The 23776-nt window shown below is 43.3% G+C and overlaps 2 protein-coding genes across 2 annotated transcripts; both read right to left on the bottom strand.

The window, feature by feature from the left end:
- Positions 1 to 747: 747 nt before the first annotated feature.
- On the bottom strand, positions 748 to 4644 carry LOC134503330 (mucin-19-like). The gene is made up of 2 exons (XM_063312104.1): positions 4489 to 4644; positions 748 to 2834 (listed from the first exon to the last, which is right to left on the bottom strand). Exons 1-2 carry the CDS (start codon positions 4637 to 4639, stop codon positions 1246 to 1248), a joined length of 1740 nt encoding a protein of 579 aa, XP_063168174.1. The 5' UTR covers positions 4640 to 4644; the 3' UTR covers positions 748 to 1245.
- A 547-nt stretch (positions 4645 to 5191) lies between these two features.
- Positions 5192 to 8573, bottom strand: LOC134503524 (urokinase plasminogen activator surface receptor-like). Its single transcript, XM_063312326.1, has 4 exons — positions 8433 to 8573; positions 6837 to 6980; positions 5877 to 6011; positions 5192 to 5244 (listed from the first exon to the last, which is right to left on the bottom strand). Exons 1-4 carry the CDS (start codon positions 8494 to 8496, stop codon positions 5192 to 5194), a joined length of 396 nt encoding a protein of 131 aa, XP_063168396.1. The 5' UTR covers positions 8497 to 8573.
- Between the last annotated feature and the right edge of the window lie 15203 nt (positions 8574 to 23776).

The following is a 23776-nucleotide window of genomic DNA, read 5'->3' as shown; positions in this document are numbered from 1 at the left end:
TAGACAACACCAGCCAAAGTCAACTAAGGGTGAGCAAAGAGTATGGTGCAATATGGACATGCCAGAGATGTTTTTACATTTTTACATTCAGTCATGGAGAAGAACTAAGGCAGACTTTCTCAACCTGCCTCCATTCCAATGTGTTGGATTACAACTCCCATCCTCCCCAAGCATGGGAAGCCTCATAATGCTTCTCATTGTTTAGAGTCAAGTTACACATTTTGGCTACGTGGTTATTTAGTAAAAGTATTGATTGATTATGCACTATCAGATCAGCGCTGATTCTAAGAACCATATAGATGTGGTCTCCAGTTGGATCTATCTTCAACCTGGTCCTTCAAATCTTCCCATCATTGCTGTACCTATCACTGCTGTAACCAAGTCCATCCACTTTGCTGCTGGTCAGCCTCTTCTCCTGTTTCCTTCCACCTTTCCTAGCATTATGGATTTCTCAAGGGAGCTGGGTCTTTGCATGATGGGTCCAAAGTAAGGTAATTTGAGCCTGGTCACTTGTGCCTTGAGTGAGAACTCTGGATTGATTTGTTCTATGATCCATTGGTTTGTTTTTATGGGATTCTCAGGAGACTTCTCCTTCATCAAAGTTCAGAAGTGTAAAAGTAGAAAGAGTAGTAGGATTTAATCTGGGGTCTTCCCAGCGCCAGCAGATCTATAGGAAGCCTTGCCTTTTAATTAAGGGCTGTAGGCATGTGCAAATTGTGCAAAATCAGATCTGAATCATTCATTTGGGAAAAACCGCTATTTTGGATGTCCAAAGTGACGCATCCAAATGGGTTGATTTGGTTAGAAGAAAGGCCATTTTGGTGCATATGCAGAAACATCTGAAGCTGAATTAACCCAGAGTCAGCATCAGATTCAGCCCTATCCCCTTTGAATCAGATCCTCTTATTGAATATTTGCTCAGCCTTACAGAGCACATAAGGTTTATGAAAGATTTGGCATGTTGATCCTGTTCCTTACAGAAGGGGGCAAAATACCATTCCCTTCTTATACGTTTTTGTACAGTACATTCTCGCCTACATACAAATAAACATACACACACTCTGTCGTACAAAACTGAAGTTTGCCAAATTTTAATCTAGCACCTCAGTGGCAAATTCCACCCTCCCTCTTTTGTAAGCTCTGTGGAAGTGTGAACCACCAAGTTCCTAAGTTCTTTCTTGAAAAGGGTTGGGACAAAATCCAAATCCCTGGGTCTCAATCAATGAAGATTCTCTCCCCTCTGCCTCAACAAACTAAGCACGTTAGGGCAGCTAACAGAAGAGTGAGTGAGAAAAGCCCCACATTAGAGGTGAGGCCAACAGCTCCACTCGCAGGATTGACTTTTCCTGCTGCATTGCGTTCTGGACTTTTAGCGTTACTGTAGAACGAGGTGCTGGCATTCCTCACAGTGTCTTCTTCTGTGCCTGGGCTGCCTGTTCCAGATGAAGACACCCGGTTCACTCCAGGTGGGTTCTGAGACCCTGGCCGTTTGCATGGAATCTTGGTTTTGGGACGGGAAGTACCAGCTCCTGCAACAAGGCCCATTCCAGGACTGTTGATGGAGTTGGTCACGTTGGTGTTTGCTGCTGCGGAAGCATCTGCTTTGCCCGTGCCTTCTGTGAGGAAAAAGCTGTTATCTTGAGATGTGATGGGAGGGATGGGAAGAATATAGCTGGCTATGCCATCTGAAGTTGCACCATTGCTGGTGGGAGCTGATACGGGAATACTATTATCAACAACAGCGCTTTCACCACCAGTTGCTCCGTGGTCGCCCTCCCTGCTGGTGCTTCCTGAGGTATCAGTGACAGGAAAATGAGGAGATCCATGTTCCTCTGCAGTTAAAACAGAAACATTATGTGTGTTTTCAGTGGAAGATGAATAGGATTCTGATTCATCACTGTTTCCTTCTCTGACAAAGACACTAGCATTGGGAGTGTCTTCAGCAGAACTGGAGGTATTTTGGGGGGTTCCACTTTCATGAAAAGAGGATGCAAGGTGGGTGGAAGGAGAATCTTCATGGTCATTCGCACTGGCAGCCACGAAGTGTTTCCCAGTGGCAATGTCCTCCTCTTCTGCCTCACATTCTTCACTTTCTACGTCATTCTCATTGCCAGAAGCTGCCAAGACCTCTTTGGAGACACTTGTCTCAAGGGCGGAGGAAGTGGTAGCAGTGGTAGTAGTGTTCCTCTTGGGAATAATGAAAGGTATCAGCACCGCAACACCACTGTGATGGCCAGAAGAGGTGGGTCTGGCACTTGAATTGCTTGTGTCCAAGTTCATTATTGCTGAGGAACTGCCTGAAGAACCATGCTCAGAGTTTGAAACACCTGTAGGGGTAGTGCCGTTGCTTTCGGAAGAATCTCCAAGAAGATTCTCTTCATACGGATTTCCACCTGCAATTGTGTGGTCATGGTGGGAAGATGGCCGGGCATTACTCTCATTAACAAAATTCTCACTAGCTTCCTTTTCATCAGCAATGTATACAGTCTCCTCATCAGTGTGGTTTTTAGGAGATGGGACCTCACCAGTAGGCGAGTGTGCCACCATGTTACCATCTTCCACCTCATTCGAATAGAAGCAATCAAGATTTGGTCTGGGCCCAGATGGTGTGGGGCTGAGTGCGGCACAACCTACTTCCTCAAAGTATTCAGGGCTATCAGCAGGGACTCTGGGTTGTGTGATCACACCATCTACAATGCGGTCATTGCAGAGATTCCCTTGGCAGCATATGATATCGGTGTTGTCCAGTTCTTGCACTAAGGCCAAGAGAGAGCTTTGGCACATGGCAGGGGAAGCACAGCCTTTGAAAGTCACTAAGCTCACATCTTTCCCAGCTGCAAGGAGAGAAAAGGGGCGAGGGAGAAAAGCAGATGTTATTAATCCAAGAGCTGATTAGACATGGGAGAGATTGAACTATGGGCCCCCCAGGAGATGGGATGTGTTCCCTTTTCTGAGTCACAGGCTGTCTAAGTTCCAGCCTCCCTTATGACCATTTCCATCTAAAAATGGAATCTTTATGATTCTCTATTCCACTGCCACTCTTTAAGCAAGACTAAAGAGGAAGTGAAAAGACTTTGTGGTTAAACTTGTCTCCTCGCCCCCAATGATTCTGCCGGCCACATGACCACGGAAGTGTCTTCGGACAAACGCCGGCTCTTCGGCTTTCAAACGGAGATGAGCACCGCCCCCTAGAGTCGGACACGACTGGACTTAATGTCAAGGGAAACCTTTACCTTTACCTAACTAGAATGTAGGCAAGAGTATGTATAGGTCCTGTTCCACCAGCTGCTAGTACATAAAGAGTGGCATTTCTCCCAGCCTCTGCTACCTTCTGAAGCCGGTCCTGAGCAGACTGCCCAGTCCCCCCTAATCAGTAGCTTAGATTTCAGGATTTCAGACTCCTCTTTTGCTGGGTTTGCACAACATGCTGGACCTATTTCTGCTGGGCTTTTGGCCCAGGTATGGAACAGAAACTGCTTTCCTCACCCTGACTGATGACCTATACTGGGAACTGGATTGGGGTGGGAAATGTGGTTCTTCTCATTCTCTTGGGCCTCTTGGTAATTTTGGATGCCATCAACCATCATATCCTTCTGCACAGTCTGGTAGAATTGGGCCTTGGTGGTACTATTTTGGAGTAGTTCTGGTTCTGGAGTCAAACAGTAATAGGAAGATGACTCCTAGGCTGTTGATGTGTGGTATCACACAGGGTACCATCCTGGCCCCCTCTCCATGCAGTTCAGCATCTGGGGATGGTCATCCAGAGCTTTGGAGTGAGATACATGAGAATGCTGATGATACCTAGCTCTACTGCTCCTTACCATCCAGCAACTGATGTCTCTGAATGTATTGGATGACACTGGATGAAGAAGCACAAGTTGAAATAAAATCCAGACAAGACAGAGGTGCTGTTGGTAAATAGGATTCTGGACTCAAGGATCGGAGTTCATACTGTGGGTTGGCACTCCTAAAAGAGCAGGTCCATGGACTAGGACTATTCCTTGATCCTCAGTTACACTGACCACCCAGGACTCAACTGTCACTGGATTTGCAGGTGATGGTGTGGCAAGGTGGACAGAGAGGGAGAGAGGAAACTAGGCTGGGAAATTTGTGAACTAAGAACCACATCTACTTTAGCTCTCAGCATAGTTTCATGTATTTTGACCCAAGAGGAGAACATCTTCCAAACTGCAAACTCCACTCGCCTTCCAGCTGCTGGAAAGTAGACTCTGACCAGTATGGGCTGAAGTCCTGAAGACTTAGTGGAAATAAACTTCGGGATTGGCACACCACATTAGCCTAGGCTCCAGTGGGGTAGGGCAGTTTGTGGTTGAGTTGTGGAAACCCAGCCATTGCCTGAGCATGTTGAATAAGGCGTTGTTGGTTTTGGCTTGGACAAAGCATGTTATCTGAGCCAGGATGTTTTATTAGTCTGGGTTTAGTGCATTATATAAGCCCAACTGGAAAGTTCTGAGATCAAACACTCACCTTTACGGCTGTTGCCAATCCCTTCCAGGCACATGCTATGGATGCCAGTGCACTGCACTTTAGAGATGGTTTGGTTGGCGCACCCAGCACCAGCGCCCTCTTCATCCACACAGCTATAGCACTCCAATCCGTTTGCTGCCTGGCTTTGCATGTGCAAATCTGAAAGGTGGGGGCAGGGGTGCAAAGCAGGAAACATCTTTGAAATACTTGGGTGTCATGATCAAGACCTTGAACTTGACTGTTAACAGAAACAGTCAAACCAGGAGTTACTGGTTCACACGAATAACAGATTGCAGAATGGCTCTCTTTCCATAGCAGAGGGCCTATATAAGCCCCTACAGCCTCTTTCATGCACAGATCAGATGCAGCCCATGCTATGTTTTGAACCCTAGTCTGTTACGAGATTAGTCCTCTCCCACCTTTGCAAGTTTTCTCCTCACTGAGAAGCATTTGATTGTTTTCAAGGGGAAGTGAGGAAGCAAAGAGGGAGCCAACCACAATGATCTGCCCTCTCTGTCTACCACTGTTGTAGCCAGATGGATGGAGGTCTTCTTCCTGACAGAAGCCAGTGGAAAGAACTGCCTGATGAAGAAGGGAAGCAGTGGAGAAGGAAGACTTACCATCTCCATTTGCTGTTGCTCTCACCTATGGGGCTGGGGAAACCCTTGGCCCCACTAAAGACAGTCTTCCACAGAGACAGTTGCTAGGGGGAACCCATCTGGCCCATCCTCAACAGCCCATTTTCATCACAGCTGGCTACAAGAAGGGTCATGAAACACCAAGAACACATGCTTGAACCATCTGGTCTTCCAGGTATCTTTCAGGCTAAAAATCAGGCTATAAATGTATTTATTTATGTATTTTCTATCCCGCCTTTATTATTTTTATAAATAACTCAAGGCAGCAAACATACCTAATACTCTTTCTTCCTCCTATTTTCTCCACAACAACAACCCTGTGAGGTGGGTTGGGCTGAGAGACAGTGACTGGCCCAAGATCACCCAGTCAGCTTTCATGTCTAAGGCAGGACTAGAACTCTCAGTCTCCTGGTTTCTAGCCCAGAACCCTAGCCACTAGATCAAACCAGCTCTCTAGATGCTTTAAGGTCACCAAGAAACCAGCAGTGGAGTAGCTCACATGGAGCCTCAGATAACGGGCTCCCCCTTCCTTAACTGAAAGTCAGCTAGGACTTGCCTTGGCTGAAGAAACCAGCTGAGGAGCTGTAAAATTTCACACACACACCCTCCCCATTTGGGTTGAAGGTCAGGGTGGAAAAATGGGTAACCATGCTGGAGGTAAAACAAACCAATAAATGCATCCTGAAGCTATCCTCCGACTTTGAAATGATGTAGTCCTATACATCATGTGCAACTGAGGGGGAGGATTACCTGGGGTGAAGGAGTTGCAAAGTGGAGTATTGCAGCAGCTGGCATGGATGGTCCGACCTCCTGAGTAAAAGCTCAAGGTGTCCTCACACCGGGGGAGACTGGTACAGCCTTTCAGCTTGAGGTTGGAATAATGACCTATAGGGGAGGAGGTTTGACAGAGGGGTCTGTTACATCCAACTTATTGAGCATCATCCCTCCTTCCTCACTTGCTGCTTGTGTCTAACCCAGAGACATGGGACAATGGTTGAGTAAGACATACCTCACCACTGGGAGGTCCTGAGTGATGGCCTTTCAATCTAGCTGTATGAATGATCACCCAGATCTCATAGCTTGATTACTTTTCTTGAAGGTCCTCATCCTCTGCTTTTGGTAGCATCCTGCCTAAGAAGAACTTCTGGAGAACCTAGCAAAGGTTGCACTCTTTGTTGGTCCTAATAAAGGTATCATCCAGGAACAGGGGTTGGATGGTGCAGTGGTAAAAGGTACCACCCCCATACACATGTAAGCTGCCTTCACAGACAACCCTGTAAGATGGGTTTTGGCCAGAACAGTATTAAGAAATCTTTCTGTGGACCAACACCACCATATGGTTTTTCCTTTATGTATGCTGCTCTGAATCTGGTTTGCATATGCTCCATTCCCACCAGCTGTGTTTCCCTAAGACATTTCACAGCTCAATTACCAACTTAGAAGCTGCATTTGTGGCTTGTGCTAAGCTTGGTTAGTTTGAACCTTAGTTAATTTTTGTGGGTCTTAGCATGTTGTCTGAACCCAGGCATTTTGTTTAGGCATGGTTCAGTATAATGTGCACCCTGCCCTCCAGAAAAACAAGTTATTCCAATGATCAAGTTAAGCATGTCGATGCAATTCTTCCATTCGTCATAACCCAGCCATTCACCCCCTTCTCCAATCTACCTACCCCTTTCCTTCTCTTTCCCAGATTCTTCCTCTGCTACTTACCCAGCTTCCCTGTGATGTCAAGATCCACACATTGGTCCTGATGCCCAATACAGCTGATCTGAGTGCGAGAAGCTTCAGGACACCAGGCTCCCTGGGAGGCACAGGTATGGCAGCGCATGTGATTGGCTGGGGCAGGATGAGAGACTAGGAGAACATGCACAGGAGGGTAGGAATCAGCATGCATTTGGAGGGGAGAACATGGGTCAGATAACCTCAAAACTCCATTCCAGCTTTACGGTTCTGTGATTAAGTTATAGATGGGTCTACCTTGGGTCCTGGTTAATACATGTTCAAAAATAGTTTGCCATTACCATCTTCTGGGATCTTTTTCAATTTTCCAGTCAAGCCTACAGCCCTGGTATCACTAGTTGGTACCCCTTCCAAGTACAAATCAGACCCAACCCTGCTTAGTTTCTTCTCTATCCCCACTCACTGAAAAACAAAAAAGGGAAAGGAAGGGAAGGGAAACTGGTTATCTGGTTCTTTGCAAGTTGTTGTCAATTTCATCTTTCTGCCTTTTTCTCAAAGCTACTAAGGGGAACTGCAAAGCTATGGAGTCATCATTCCCCTTAAAAGAACTAAAGCTTGGAAGTTTGGAAAGATGGAAGGGAAGAGCTCCCACTAATGGGGAAATGGAGCCACAGCCTCTTAAAAACAAAAATCCTCACTTGGCAACAAACTAAAGCTCAGTTGAGTCAGAAAGTAATCAGTTCTGTTCTTCAACTCTGGGAGAACACAGCAGGAACACCAATGTCTGAAGTTGCTGTCAAGCTGGCAGAGAATCCCCATGTGGAATGCCAGCCAAGCTCAACTCAAACGGATGCCCCACTTTCATACTTTCTACCCCCAAGTGACAGTAGGGGAATAGAGTTGGGGTTTTAGATAAGAAGAGCATAAAGGCCTGAGCCTAAAGTCACTTAGATGAGATGGGTATCCATACAAATTGAAATAATAATAATAATAATAATAATAATAATAATAAAAAATGCTGCACAGAAGGAAGGATGGATAGGCAGATACTAAAGCTCTTATCCCATATATCAGCCTTTCATATGCATCTTTTTTGTGGGAGAGGCAGACAAGGGGGGGGGGGGAAGCAAATGACAATAAGTGCCCTGCAATATCACCTTGCAAACCATGTGACTTACATACTTGCATCCAACCATCCTCCCTCCTCTGGGGGGAGATGGGCAGTGATAAAAATCAAACAAACAAACAAACAAATAAATGAGATGCAAGTACGAAAGGCAGAGATTTGTGTAGTGACCTCACAACACCTAGGTTGTCATTTTCTCCTCATCATGATTTGTACAAGATGCCTGTACAGCCTTTCCCAATTTAATGCTCTTTGTGCTGAATGTCAATCCCCAGAATTCCCAGCCAGCTAGCTGGGAATTTGAGGAGTTGTAGTCCAAAGCCTCTGAAATGAATGAGAATCATTTCTGAAGTCATTCTGGCTCCTACAATCCCAGCTCCTCCGGGAAATGTTGCATCCTTTAGAAGAGACCCACTTTCCACCACATCCTCTGTCCTTCTTTTGCTGGGAAGGGACCCTTTCCCAGCCCAATTTGAAGGGGGCTCCCCTTCAGAACTCACCAAAGTAGGTCTCGTTGTTACAGCCATCCTCCACACAATAGTGTGCTTGGTACGAAAGAGACATGAGATGCGAAGTCAGGGAAATAGATTCAAATGGGTAGAGCTGGCGAGCGCAGCCTTTCCTCACGGACTGGAATTCCAGGAAGGCTGGGAAAAAGGAGGAGACAGGAGGGTTCTTCAGGCTGGACAATCAATGACACGGCCAGGATGGAGAAGACTTGGTGGGGTGAGTGGCTGGGATATTCTCTAGTAAAGGTAAAGGTTTCCCTTGACATTAAGTCCAGTCGTGTCCGACTCTAGGGGGCGGTGCTCATCTCCGTTTCAAAGCCGAAGAGCCGGCATTTGTCCGTAGACACTTCCGTGGTCATGTGGCCGGCATGACTAAACGGAACGCCGTTACCTGCCCACCAAAGCAGTACCTATTAATCTACTCACATTTGCATGTTTTTGAACTGCTAGGTTGGCAGGAGGGGATATTCTCTAGATACCTGTTTTTTCTACTACTTCCTCCTCCCTCCCCACAATGTGAAGAAAACTATTTGGTTTCCCCTGTTTGATTTCGACAAATAGAACTCTCTTGAGTTCTCTTCTCACCTGTGGCTTTGGAAAACTGAATGAATATCCCTTCCTGTAACAGAATGTGGGAAGGACCTTGGGAGACAGGGCAAAGAGACGCTGCCAAGGGAACGGTCAGATAAAAGACAGCACAGCCCACGGCTGGATAGTGGGTGGGTCAAGAGGCTCAGAAGGGACCCTCCCTAGTTTCTCGGGCTGTAAAGGAGATGGCAGGAGAACTGTACTTTTAGACTTGCAAGATTCTTTCAGTGTAGCATTACAATGAAGTAGAATTAGCTCAGCTGGTTGGGATTCCTATCTGGTTTACCCTGCAAGGCCGACATCAATCTTGCAAGTCTGAAAGTACAATCCGCCCCGCCACTCTCGTTTACTTCCCAAGGAACTAGGTGGAGTCCCTTCTGAGCCTCTTGCCCCACCCACTATCCAGCTGTGAGCTGTGCTGTCTCTTATCAAGACATTCCCTTGGCAACATCTCTTGGCCCCGTCTCCCAAGGTCTTTCCCACATTCCATTACACTTCCCTTGTTCCTTTGCTTCCTCTGCCCGCACTCTAGGAAATATGAAGAGCAGGGATGGATGTACTACCATTAGACTTCTGGGAATCTCTCAGATCATGTGTATGTTGCCACGGCAGACCAAACTGTGCCACTGAATGCAGCCTTTTGCAAACAATGGATCCCAGGAAGTTGACTTTTTCAAGACAGTTGCCCATTATTTTTGTATCTTCAAGCCATCCATGGTCTGGCTTCTTTGCAAAAGACAAGAAGATTGCTATAAGCATTGGTACAGATAGGGAAATCTGCAGGGTATGGTCAAAAAAATCAAGATGGTAGCCAGAGCAGTGTGATTGAAGCTCTGCCTGTTTTGAAAACTGGGCGATTGTGCCATCGTGGCTGCCATCCTGATTTTTTGGACATACCCTGTAGATGTCACTGGGTACGAATGACACTTACAGACAGATGCCTTTCGGACTGATGTTGTGCAGCTGGCTGAGGGATCATCGCAGGCTACATTCTCTCCAACGCAGTTGTATTCTCCATGGCATGTATTACACTGCAGGCAACATGCTGGGAAGAAAGAAAGGTAACTTAGTTTCTGTAGCTTTAAGACTGCAGTTCTTTATTTCCTTATGGTTTTTATAGCCCACCCAACTCAGACGATATCCGCATCTTAAACTGAGCACAGGAACGGATGCAACTGAAAGGAAAGGAGGGTTGGGGGGTCTCTGTTGTGCACTTATTTAAAACTACAAAGAAAGAAATAACATGGATTAGAATGAACATAATAATGCTGACCATAGTAGGAGTGTTCCACAAATTTTTTAATTTGCACCCTGTGAATGTAATTTCTATGCCTCTGCTTTGCATCCCACTATAAACCACACAACAAAGGCATTTCAGAAAACCCAATTGCTGTTAAGAGAACCTGCACACACAGTTTCAGGAGCTTGAAACTTGAAGGTGGATTCATCCTTACTTTCGCCTTCTCTATATTCATCACCGTACCTAACCGTTCTGCCTCTGCAGTTACGTGGCAGAGAACAGTGAGGACTAGAAACTTACTTTTGAGAAGAGTGTTTTTAAATTTAAAGCCAGGGTTTTAAGAGTCTTTTGGGGTATGTGGAACCAAGAAGAAAGCCTGGTTTTGCTTCTAATGGTTTTGTGTCTTGTAAATTCCATGTCCTTGGAAGAGGAGGAGGAGGAAGAGGAGGAGGATGTTTACATGGAATCTAAGGTAGCCTTTTGTAGGGTGGAGTTCTGCTCTGCTATTATCTAGTTTAGGCAAGTGGAAACATGTCTCATCAACTTCACTCTTAGGCCAGTTCATTACTGCAAATAAACCTATCCCTGTTCACATGGCACAGCAGACATATGAGACTGGACTGCCTCTTGCACTAAACTATGTTCCAATGAATATCGTTCATTGAGTAACTCATAACTGGTGGGATTTATGTAACTTGCTAAGCCATAAACCAGTTTCTGCAATCCTGGATTTATACAATGCATTAATCCAAACTAATAAAGCCAGGTTAGTGCAATATGTGAATCTAATCTTCTTATTAAATACAGAGAGGAGGTGACAAGAAAACACCAGGAAATTTCACAGAACGTGCTCAGCTGCAAGCAAATAAAACACATTATGGCTCAGCCTGATGTGCAACCCAATGTTCACTTTTGCTTAAAGACTCACATGGCTAGAGATTGCCAACTTTTTAACCAGGCGCTGTACTAGTTGGTGGCCTCACTGAGCTTCATCTTGACTCGCTATTTTCTATACTTGTTAGTTCCTGATGCTGACCAGAATGTAACTGTTCCCACGCAGATTCAGTTTTCCTACCCAGCTGCCAGTGCTGACAACCAGCAGGCAAACACAGGAGAACACATCTATAATGAAAGCACATTTCCATTATAAATAAGCCAAGGCATGTTTCTAACAAGAAAGTCTGAGTTCAGTGGGGAATAGTCACAAGCTAGTGAACAAAGGCATCCAGGCCGAAATCTGACATACATTTATGCAGAAATAATCCCCATTGGACATTGATGGCTGAGCAACCAGCAATAAATCCTATTGGGTAGCATCAGAGATGTTCTACCATGGACTTCCGGTGGGGACATGGTGGATATGAGCATATATATAGGTATGCGTACCCTAAGGAGGCTTTCTACAGCAAGGAGAAGCTGGCTGTCTTGGTGCTTATCATTATTTTTGGGATTACTTTTCAAAAAATTCTTTTTTAAGTTTTGGAATTCATTTTCTTTCCAAATATAAAGGAGGATTGAGAGTAAAAAATTGTCTTCCTGTTATTATTTTGGTATTAAATTTGAAGATAATAGCATTTTCCTACACGTTGAATCATCTGATTTGAACCTTCAGCTTTCTGCTTCTACTTTCCCTTGGGAACTGTCTGCTTATCTCACTTTCACTTTGTGTAAACATACTTCGGAACTTTTCCATAGCTTTGACTTTCACTAGTCAAGCTCCAAGGAGGTGCCATAATCTACTGTGTGAGACATGGAGGATTTTAAACAGATCTTTTCTGACTCCTATCAAGTTTTTATACAAGACATTCAGGACATTGTGGAAAATATGAGTTCTAAAATGTGTCATTTGGTTGGGGATGTTGGGGATGAAATTGAGGAATTCAACAGTGATAGAAATGTTTCTTCTAAGAATGAGATTGGGATTTCTGTTGAGATGTTGGATGAAGATTGAATAGTGGAGTTGGAGAAATTTAACAGAGGGATCTGCAAGCAATAAGTAAAATTGACTTTTTGGTGAAATGCCATGAAAAAGAAGGGGTCGTTATGTATGGGAGGTTTTCTGAAATGAAGTTAGAATTTTTGAGGGGGGCAGTTGGGCTGTTTGATTTTTTCAAGAGAAAAGCTCTGTGCACATTGTGGGGATATGTAAATGCTTTGGTTTATTTTGAAGTGGGATAAGGGCTAAAGAATGTTTATCTGGATCGCTTTTAAGGTTTGACTGATGTTATTTGTTTTTAAGGATATGGATTAAGATTATTAGGGTATTAAAATGTTTGTTTGGATGGTTTTAAGAATTTGATTTAAGGTCATTGTTTTGAATTGCTTTTCTTTTGGGGGTTTATTAAGATTATTAAAACTGTTGTATTATTTAGTATAATGGCAGACAGTTTATGTGCTTTTTAGTTTGATTTTTATTATAGTAGACAGAAATGTATAGAATAGTAGTAGGAAGGGAATAATTAAATAAGTGTCATTTTTGAGGGGGGGAATTGTTTAGGAGGTTTATATGAATTTTTTTTTCTTTATTTTAATATAAGGGGAGAGAGTAACTGCACTTAGTGATTTTTATAATGTGCTAAAGGGGAATGATTTATAGAAATAATGTGATTTTGGTTTAATATAGAGTAAGAAATTGATTATGGAAAATGTTTGTATATCCTTGCTGTTAGAAGTTGGAAGTCACATTTTTTTGTAATGTTGAAAAAAAATTTCTTTTGAGTTTTCACATCTTTTTAGTTTTTCTTCTCTTTTTCGTAGTTTTTTGTTTTTTTTCATAGCTTTTATCTTTCTTTTCAAACTTAATAAAATTCATCATGATAATTAAAAAAAGAGATGTTCTACCACCTTTATTCTACTACCTTTATTCCCATTAAGTATTCTGAAACTCAGCCATCTCTAGATGTTATTTCGCTTTTTAAAAATCAGTCACTGGCTTTTGAAAAATTAAGCAAATATTCACATATCAAGTTATTTATACATTACAACTGCCCTGAATTAAAATACCTTGGAACTCTTTCTAAAGTAACATAACTGTCTCTGCTCTGAGTCACTTTCCAAATGACCTGCTAATTTTGCACACAAATTGGAAGAAGGAACTAAATTTATTTTAATTTAACCCAGCACAAGGAAGATAAATACAGGTGTTGTTTATTTGCAAGGAAGACACAGTGTCAGCCCACTGATTAAATCAGACAAAGTTTAATGTTCCATTAATGTTTTCTTTCAAACCTGTCAAACTTGTTGCAGATATCAATGCGTTATTATTACAGTTTGCATGTGCTCAATAATTTTCCTGTTATTGAAACTGGATGCAAGCAATGCATCAAAGAGGCTTATCAAGTTTCTTCTAAGCTTCCAGGTATAATGGGTTGGCCACCACCGATGGGTAGTAGAACAGCCCTAAGCAGTACCAACTATGGTTAAGATGCAATGATCCATGAAACTTGTTAATTTTGCTTTGCCCTATAAGCTCTTACCAGGTTCTACTTCCAGGTAAATAGGATTCGATTGCAATCTACACCAGTCTTCAACTCAAACCTTCCCCAACAGCAGATTTCAACCCCCATCATACCTGAGCCAACTTGGCCATTGCTGTGAGCAGTTGAAGTCTATGCATGGAGGTTGGAGAAAATGGCCTATGCCAACAGTCTTACATTGTTCCCTTGAAGGTAAAGTCCCTTCTGAAGCTATACATTTATGTCTAACGCTCTTAATGTTTTTGAAATGAGAGCTGATGGGAAAGTTAGAGATGCTATTGAAATTTCACTGCAGTGAAAATGTAAAACGAATTCTAAGGCTCCTACAGCATAGAACAGTTACACTTAATCTAAGAAAGACCGAAAGAGCTTTGATGAAGAGAAAGTTCCCAGAGGAGAGCTGCATGCCATTTTTTCCCTAGGGCAAAACCCAAAGCAAAAGTAAAGACTCTTCCACCAGCAAAAGAGCTGAAGAACTTCCAGGGAAAGCAGAATAATTCTGATAAATTGAACAGAGTATTAGAGTTGGGACTCATCCTTGAATGTCAGTAACAACAGCCATAAAAGTAGTGTTTCAAGGCACCCAGTCTTGTTTTACCTTGGCTGAGGAGGGTGAGTAGCAATAACATGAACAGGATCTTGGCCATCTTGAGATGCTGCTAACTTCCCCCTTTGTATCCTGTTCCCTGGATGTGGCCAGCTGCCTCTCACTGCCTCTCGTAAGCTTCTAAATACTCCTGGCCAAGCCTTCCCTACTATATGGACCTGCCCAAAACCAAATGCCTCTTTGGGTTTCAATTGGTCTCAGGCTAGGATCCTCCTCTATCCAATGGGTGGGAAAGGACAGTTTCATCAACACTGCCTGGCACGTGAGCATCCATCCCAGAGGATGCCCTGGATGAGACCCACCCGGTATCAGGATGAGTCACAGCTGGGATTCTGCAGAAGCTCTTAAAAGCATCCCAAAGGATGGTTGGGAAGGTGAGCACATCAAGATTCAGGAATCCAACCCAGCTGGTTAGAATGAGAGGGAGGAGAAAGAGAGGGAGAGAGACCAACCAGGCAGGGAATGGGAGAATGAGAAGGAAGAGAAAGGAATCAAGAAGTCTGGAAAGAATGCTTGCAAGCAGATGGCCTTCACAAAGAATGCTTAGATGGGCCCATTGCAAAGCTAGCAACCTCATTCACGCAACAGGCAAAGATTGGCTAGTTTTAATCTTGGATTTGGATTGACTTAGTGTGTTATGGAAACCCAGGCCATGGGGTTAGTTTCTGGTTCAATGTACTGAGCAAGCCCCGAAAAAGGACACTGGGTTCAGTATGTTGCAATGTAATACTGTTTCATCTCATCCTTTTTTCAAGGACTTTGGAATAGCTGACGATGGACAGCATCCCAACAGTCTGACTCTTACGTCACCCTGGTTCTTAAACCAGGCTGTGTAGCACCTTGAATTCAAAGGTTAAAAAAAAAAGTGTGTTGGAAAACACGGGGTGCATACGTGGGACAGAAAGTCAACTTTGTCTACCTTTTGTAAGCAGCTTAGAGTCAGTTTGATTGGAGGAGCAGAGAGTCCCTGAAATAAACTCCTGAAACCAAACACAGCAGTTTCCAAGATGTCATTGTAGCACAGCCAAGTCTTGCAATCCCAGGAAAGAAGTAGTTGCTTTAAGGAACTGCTGGTAAGTGTGATGTGAGCATCCCCAGGCACACCAAAGCACCTTTTGCCTTCAGCTGGAAAGTGCTGCACACCCCTGCTGTGTGGGCACTAAAGACTGCCTAAAGATTTAGCTTGTGCAATTGCTTCTATAAGCAGGGCTCATCGTGATGTTTGGAGGCACCAGGAAATCTGTGGTGGCTTGAGTGATGATTCACTCAATTTCCACTTCTTTAATTGATGCCTCCATTCTGGTGGACAGATAAAAATGCCCCTTGCTAGATAAGATTCCGGAAGGGTAGGTGTGTTAGTCAGTTGCAGAAATAAAGTCTGATATCATCTTAAAGCAGAGGTGGACCTTAAAGCTGGGGTGGTTCAGATCTGCACGTAGTCCCCTACTTCTTCAATCCCCTTCTGCTTGTGATTCCTGCGAACTGACAGGACAAATGTTCAGCCATTTGGGTATGTTTATCAGATACGGGTTGCAAAAATCCAGGTAGCCATTAGATGGCATCAAAGAGACCCAGAAACCCCTTTGTTGTGATCTTGTGTTTATCTGGGTCTTTGGAACCTGGATCTAGAAGTCTTGATTTGAGGGTAGGAGACACATGACCCCACTGTACTGTGAGCCCTAATAAACAACATGCTGAACCTGGTTCGTTTTTTCCCCCTATCTTAGCTTAGTGTACAATATCATCCTCTTCTGTTAGTGTATTAGGACACAGCTAATTCAGTCACCAAGTAAAGACAGCCAGTGGGGAAGTGGGAACTAAGCTCCCTTTCAAATTCTTAGAAGATTGTGTGGTCCAATGATTGGAACCTGCAGGCAAGTAGACAGCCAGTCATATTCTCAACCCTGGAGGTGGGTGGGTCCTGTCTCATTAACACAAGGATGGGAGTTAAGTTACTTCTGTGTGTTCTTGGTATTCAAGAGAGAGACTTTCTGGTCCCAGTGTGAGTTTGGATTGGGTGTGCCCTGCCTCCTTAGTCCCTCTGGAGACAAATAAACCCATCACTGAATCCAGCCCAACCAAAAGAACGTGCACATCTTCCATAATTCACCTGAGGACAAACAGGGAACATTCCGCAATGGACAGAAGGATTATGAATGTTCTAGCTACGCGCATGGATCATAAGGAGCATGAGATGCTTTGGGAGGGCTGGAACAGCGCTTCCCCCATCTTGCTTGCTCCACTCCCTGCTGTACCATTAACACTCATTGACCCAAATTCAACAGACGCAGCTCTAATCCAAAGGGCAGCATTTTTTGTCTTTTGAGAGCCCGTGATGGGCTTCCTCACCAAATGGTTGTCATGAGGAGCTTGGGTTTTCCCAAAGTGGGTGTCAGGATTGATGTAGTCAGTCAAAACACACCTGTTGAGCAGAAGGCCACCTGGTTTCCTGCAAAGACCTATTCCCCCCTGCCCCACGCCCCGATGCTCTCTATGACTCTGGCTTCCTGGGCAGGTGGACACAGACAAAGCCCTGGGCTAAAGAACTCAACACATCTGTTTTCTAAGAATGCTTTTGGGGCTTCTGTGAGGCTCACTGGAATTTGTGGGAAGGAAGATGATGCTGTGGAATGGCGCTATGCTTTGCTTCAAACTAGGTAGGTGATAAAATTAAGCATGTTCTTCCCACCCACCCCCTGCTTTTCTTTCAATCCAAGGGAGAAGCATGCTCTAAGATAATCAGGCTTCCTCACTTCACTCTTTCATTAGCTATTCTATGCTGGGAAACAGCTTATGCTCGTTCAATATGTTTACCTACTTGTTTTAAATATGCAAGAGCTGTATTAGGAAGCAATGAAAGTGCCACACTTATTGGATTCTTTGGCCAAAGAATTCTTTTCTGCTATTTTCTAAGAAGCTCCAGCTGTTGTGAAATCAGATTTTATCATGCTAAGCCATAATGTGCTTAATCACAATTGGTTTAAGCCATCAGTGTTGGTTCATAAAACCAGAGAAACTGTTGTGGCTTATATGCAGCTGGAGAGGATTAGGGGGGCAAAATGCCACTAAGTTCCCCACTCTGCCATCCCAAGAGACAACTCCTTTTGTACACAGTTAGGCTTTCTATACACCTACCAATTAATCCCACAACCCTACAGTAGCACCCTCTCCTCCCAGCACAGAGCAAGTGTGGTTAAATAAAAGTCCAGATAAGAATTTCCAAATGCTAAATAAGAGTTTTGCCTTGTCTGATAGTTGGAACTCAATCCATAATTTCACCGTAGCACTGAAGACAGAGGAACATGGATGCCTTCTCTGAATGCAGACACATTCACTACCAGGGCTTCAATGTGAAAATAGTTCAATCAAATTTTCAATCAAATCAAAGTTCCCAGTTGACTCAGAAAGTCTGCTGGAATAGCAGAAGAAAACCAGGTGTCTCCAAATTAAGTGCAGACCATTTTGCGCATCACCTGCAGAAATATTTTTTCCCCCAAATCCATGTGAAAATTCTCTTTGAATTGATCAATTCAGTTTGAACATCTGAACTGGATTGAATCTCTACATTGATTTGAATCAAATTGATATTTTAACTTAATGGGATGTGGCCTGATTCTCACAGGCTTATTGCTGGCAACCCCATGTCTACTTTTTGATCTTCTACAACTTCTACACAATATTAATTTTTGGAGAGAAAGTTTTTATCCCTTTGGGTGCTACATGAAGCTGATAATGCCCTGTAAGTATCAGATTGCAAGAACAGGAAACTCAGCTTGCTGGCAAAATTTGGCCCTGGCTGCACTTAATTGAATTAAAGTTCCCCAAGAGACTAGTGGTCCTATTTAATCTCTGGCTGAGTTATTCTTCTGCTGAATTTCAATGATACAATCAAGATTCCCTCTAGTCAGGATAAATTCTTGGGCACTTCTGAGGTTTTCTTGACAACACTATGGAAGGGGGTTGCATTGACTTCTCCAAGCCTACAGCCTTTTTATTTCCTGGCAGTTTCCCATCCAAGTGGTGACCAGGTCCAAACCTGCTTATCTTTTTAAAGATAGCCAGGATTAGATATTGCCAACTTCTATGCCACAAGATCACAGTTCAAACACACCCCAAAGAGAAGGAGCAGACGTTGTCTGGGAGTGCCTCTCTTTCCCCGCTTCCCTCCCCTCCATCCTCATCAGGGCATTTTGTGCAGAAAAATAATTCCTACGTATTGACTTATAACTATCTGGAGGACCAAATTGCCCTTCTAAAGCCTTCCACCAGCTCGGTTCCTCTCCAGCCAGGTGCTTCTATTCCCCAGCTCCATAACCCAACCCTAGGGCCCTTCCTGATGTTGGCATCCTACAGACACTTTCCTTGACTCCTGCTGGCAGGCAATAGTTCCCTCCAGGGCATTCCCAGCTCTTGCTGAGAAAAGCAAAGGAGTTCTCCTATTCTACCACTTTTAAGCAGAGGAGGAAACTGAGTGGGTTGAAGGAATCTATAGGAAGATGAGCCCTTGGGTTGTGTAGGCAAAGTGACAGCTTCTCATTCTGGGTCAGTCAGTCCAAAACAATGGCCCCAAAGCATCACAGAGGGTTCTTCTGCTGAGAATGCTAGGCAAGCAAGCTTTTTCTTGGCGTGCTCTATTCTGTTTCTTCACATTGAGTTGCCCAGGTAGCCACTGAGCAGTCTATGACCACTGAGTAAATTCAGTTCCACACATTTCTAGGACCCCCCTCCTTACAACTTATAGAGCATAAGCTTCTACCAATTTCTCATGCATTCAGAAAGGGGCATGGCTTTGATTGCCCCAGTCACACCCACCATTTTGACACTGTTGACACCCCTCCTACACCCCTGTGGATGCCCTTGCTCCTAGCTTTCCTCAGCCTCTCAGAAGCATCCTTGAATCATCTCTAATTGACAGTTGAGGAGGTTGCCAAGAAAAGGATCAGGCATTTATTAATTTTTAATTGTGTCACATGGTTAAGTCAAGATGATTTCCTAAATATGTAATCATCTTCTGCCAGATATAATCGTGCTGAGCACAACAGTGGGAAGAAATGTGACTGGTCAAGTTGGAAGGCCTCTTTTTGCAAACAGCAAAAAGAGTCTAATTCTGGTGGTGGTGGTGGTGGTGGTGGTGCTTCCAATTCCATTTGACCGGACGGACATTATTGTGCAAGCTTTGAGACTGTGAAAGGACACCTTAACAGTAACCGGCGGAGAGTAGACTGGGTTAATATGTGTCAATTCAGCCATTCTGGACTGTAAATCATGGTTTAGTGCTTACCCCAGCCGCCTGTGGTTTGTTCAACCAATCATGGTGGGGAATTTATGCCACTAGCTTCTCCTGCCCAGACTTCGTCCTTATCCTTGCTCAGAAGCAAGCGGCATGGAATTCAGTGGGTTTTACTTCTGAGTAAAACAGCACAGGGCGCGTTGCTTCATCTACTGGCCCTTCACTTTTGCGGATTTCCCCTTCTGCCAGGTTTCAGCAACCCACAACTTCCAGGAGGGAAAACAAATACATCACTGAGTTATGATGCAGAATCCTTTAATCTGACTCCTGTAGGCAGTAATGATAGGAGGGTGCTGGACTAGCAGCAAATATTCAGAGCTTTCTTGCATTGCTCACCTATTAAGCTCAAAGGCAACATCTAGGCCCATGAAAACCCCACCAGAAGTTGGGGAAATGTTTTTCTTCATCCTCAAGTTGTGATGGATAATGCAGCTGCCAGTTCACATTTTAGTTTGCCCCTCAATAAATTCAGTCTATCCAGGCTTGTTTCAAGGCTGGGGATGACTTTATGCAAGTGTGTTCCTTTTACAGCTGAAGCCAGCATTGCTCTCCTGCAGCTGCTCTGGCTTTTTAAAATTTTTGTTCATGCGTTTTTTTTTCTGGAAAATACTACAGGTAGTCCTCACTTAACAACCACAACTGGGATCAGAATTTTGGCTGCTAAGCAAAGCAGTCATTAAGTGAATCCAACCTGACTTTACAACCTTTTCTGCGGTGGTTCTTAAGTGAATCATCATGGGTGTTGAGCAAACCACGTGGTTGTTAAGCGAATCACTGTTCCCCATTGATTTTGCTTGCCAGAAGTTGGCCCGGAAGGTCAAAAATGGCAATCACATGACCACAAGATGTTGCAGACAGTTATAAATGTGAACCAGTTGCCAAGTGCCCAAATTGTGATCACATGACCGTAGGGATGCTGCAACAGTCTTAAGTGTGAGAACTGGTCGTAAGTCAGTTTTTTCAGTGCCGTCATAAGTCTGAACTGTCACTAAAAGGATGGTTGTTAAGTGAGGACTACCTGTACTGTAACCAGTTATAAGAATATGGAAGAAATGTTGGTAGGTTAGGGCACTGTATCGGTATAAACTAGTTACATAGTTTTTGGAGACTACATTTACAGTAGCTGTGTTCACACAATCAGGTATAGCCCAGACTTAACAGATCCATTCACATAATTATTTAAGCTTGCTTAGTGTTAGCCTTGCTTAGCTTTCTTGAATCTGGGGATGTTTTGTGAACCCAGCCTATTGGAGTAGCTTATAGTTTAACGTGTGGTATGAACCATAATATGTAGTATATGAGTAGTCAGGTTAAATGTATTGTGTGAATGGTGCCATTGGGTCTTGTATTTTTATTTTGGGTCTTTGGCAAACCACCCCGCTAGAGTCTGCCAAGAAAATGTCGCAAAAGCGGCATCCCTCCAAAGGGTCAGGCATGACTCGGTGCTTGCACAGGGGACCTTTCACCTTTTCTTCATCTTTTATATTCAAGTTTTGAACCTCATTAGAGAATGAAAAGGCTGCTTTCCCTGAAGTTATGCTGCACTGGTAGTTTTAATATTACACATTTATCCTACAGATTGCAATCTTAGAAATTTAAAATCCAGGGCTGGCTTCTGAATAATCTTGCCAAATTTTTTTTGCTATTTTATTATGCTCAGAAAAAAAGAGCAACTACCTGGAATAAAAAAATAAGCATGAGAGTTGAACTGTTAGGTTCAAGAGCACTATCAGGGCATATACACACAAAAATGGAAATATTCATTATTACCCACCATGGAGGAAAGGTAGGTGAAATTGACAGAACTTGCCGAGATGGCCAAACTGGCCTCTTTGATTAGAGAAAGGTCATTATTGACATTCATCAATGACCAGAAACCCCTTATGGACTTCATGTGTAAAAAGAAAATTATTTCGTGACTTACAGTTTTGATGACTGGAAAGAATAGGTTATAGAAAAAAGGGAATTATGATGTAATCTTAGAGAGAGAGGTTTTATTAGAATTGTATGTATAACTGCCAAGAGGAAGCCCAGAAGCCCAAATATAAATATATACAGTATATATACAACATACATATATATTCATGTTTTCTTTTCTTTTCTTTTCTTACATTTACTTTACTATATTTTTTTCTTTGAATGTATTTCTTATTATGTATGTAAAATCTTTTAATAAAAACTTTAAAAAAAAAAGAACTCTATCAGGGTGGTGAAAGCCATTAAATTCTCAGCAAACAAACAACAACACTTATTACAAAGAGAAATTAAGTGCAGTGATCCCTAGATCCCCACTGGAATGCCCGGCTATTATCCTGCTGTCACCTGCCAAAGGATGATTAAAAGAACACCATTCCAATGAGTTATTTTGATTTAGGGCTGCTGATTGGCTGGTTCCATTTCACACCCCTTTGGGAAATGTCTGTGGGAACGTTATGTGGGAAGGGAATGTCCCATCTCGTTCCTGCAGGCTGGATAAACCAGAGAAATCCAAACTATTATGAGATGAGGCTGAAATGAAGGCTAACCCTAACCCTAAACCCTCTTGAACAGAGCCTCTGATGCAGTGTTTCTCAACCTTGGCCATTTTAAGATGTGTGGACTTCAACTGGGGAATTCTGGGAGTTGAAGTTTGCACATCTTGGCAGCAGAGCTTAAAAAAGACCAGTGTTTCTCAACCTTGGCCACCCCATGGCTGGCTGGGGTATTCTGGGGGTTGAAGTCCACACATCTTGGCAGCAGAGCTTAAAAGAGACCAGTGTTTCTCAACTTTGGCCACCCCATGGCTGGTTGGGGTATTCTGGGGATTGAAGTCCACACATCTTAAAATGGCCAAGCTTGAGAAACACTGCTCTGATGCCAGCTTTCTGTGGCCAGAACAACTGCCTTCATGGGAGCTTTTAACCTCTTCCCTGCTAGATGGCAAGATAAGGAGCTGTGTCCTAATTCAGATCATGCATCTGCCTTCCAGAGGCTGTCTTCAAAACTTTGGCTCACTAGTTCACAATGGCAAATGCTTTAAACCTGCATGCTTCGCCTGAAACAGATCAGGTTAACTCAATATCTTAGTTCAGTGTAGAAACTTAAACCCTTTGATTGCCTCTTCAGCTTGCATTCATCCCACTTCATTTTCTAAAGCTCTTTTGTGTGTGCAACCTGTCTGTTAATTTTTTAAAAATGTATTAATTCAATTTGTATAGCTGTCCTTCTCACATCTGTGACTTCGTGAGCCTTTGATCTCCCTCTTGTGGATATTGACCCATTTTCCCCTGGACATGTCCTTATCTTAACTATCTTTAGTTGATTCTTTTTTCTGAATTCTTCCCTCAGAGACTGGACTCAGCTTTTGTTGCCTACTTCACTCATTCTGCAGGTAATTTCCACTTCCTTTGGGCCAGCCCAACCAATAGATGTAGAAGCAGCCTTAGGCAACAGGTTGGGAAAAGCATCAAGGGTGTCCCCCTCTCCTCTCTTTTCAAACCTACCTTCTTGTCAAAAAACAGAGTGCTATATGTCCAGTGACCATACGTCCTTTATTATAAAGGACAGCCCTTTATTTCAGAAAGCTGTCCTTCAGATTTATTTAATTAAGTTATTTTCTTGGTTTGGCTCTCGAATTTTCCTTTGTAAAGGAAAGTTACACACATAAACAATTATTATTATTTTTTTATCCTTATGAACCTCTTTCAAATTTGCCCCTTTTTCAGGTTGGGCCTTTATTTTTTTCCAAGAAAATAGGGTCATTGTAGGTATTATGTCTGTCCTGCACTTACTAAGCATAATTGGCCAAGACACCCAACTTCCCTTCCCAAAAACAGCATCACTGCCACTTAGATTTCTTTTTTTTAAAAAAAGGATCGAAAATGGCTGAAATGGTGTGAGATTTCCTTGATTTCGTCTGAGATCTTATGCAAGAATGCTGTTCTCTTGGGCTCAAGTCACTAAAATGTCATGAGCTCTGGTGATGTCATAAGATTTGGGACAATTTAGCTGTCAGATCTGTTATCTTCTTTTGGTAGGAAAAAGTCCTTTACGCTACTGGCCTTGATTGTACGTTTGCTTTCTAGAACCCTTTTTTGGATAAATTCCAGTTTGTCAATGTGCCACCTACCCTTCATTGTCAAGGATGATTTAACT

The sequence above is a fragment of the Candoia aspera genome, chromosome 10 (assembly GCF_035149785.1).
Source record: "Candoia aspera isolate rCanAsp1 chromosome 10, rCanAsp1.hap2, whole genome shotgun sequence".
NCBI lineage: Eukaryota > Metazoa > Chordata > Lepidosauria > Squamata > Boidae > Candoia > Candoia aspera.
This window is presented reverse-complemented; position numbering and strand designations above follow the sequence as displayed.

Coding starts and splice junctions, on each gene's coding strand:
- LOC134503330 (XM_063312104.1), bottom strand. CDS start 4,639: ATGCAAAGCCAGGCAGCAAACGGATTGGAGTGCTATAGCTGTGTGGAT. Junction 2,835..4,488: donor GATTGGCAACAGCCGTAAAG/GTGAGTGTTTGA, acceptor CTCTCCTTGCAG/CTGGGAAAGATGTGAGCTTA.
- LOC134503524 (XM_063312326.1), bottom strand. CDS start 8,496: ATGTCTCTTTCGTACCAAGCACACTATTGTGTGGAGGATGGCTGTAAC. Junction 6,981..8,432: donor TAACAACGAGACCTACTTTG/GTGAGTTCTGAA, acceptor ATGTTCTCCTAG/TCTCTCATCCTGCCCCAGCC. Junction 5,245..5,876: donor TTGCAACTCCTTCACCCCAG/GTAATCCTCCCC, acceptor CCCTTCTTGTAG/CCAGCTGTGATGAAAATGGG.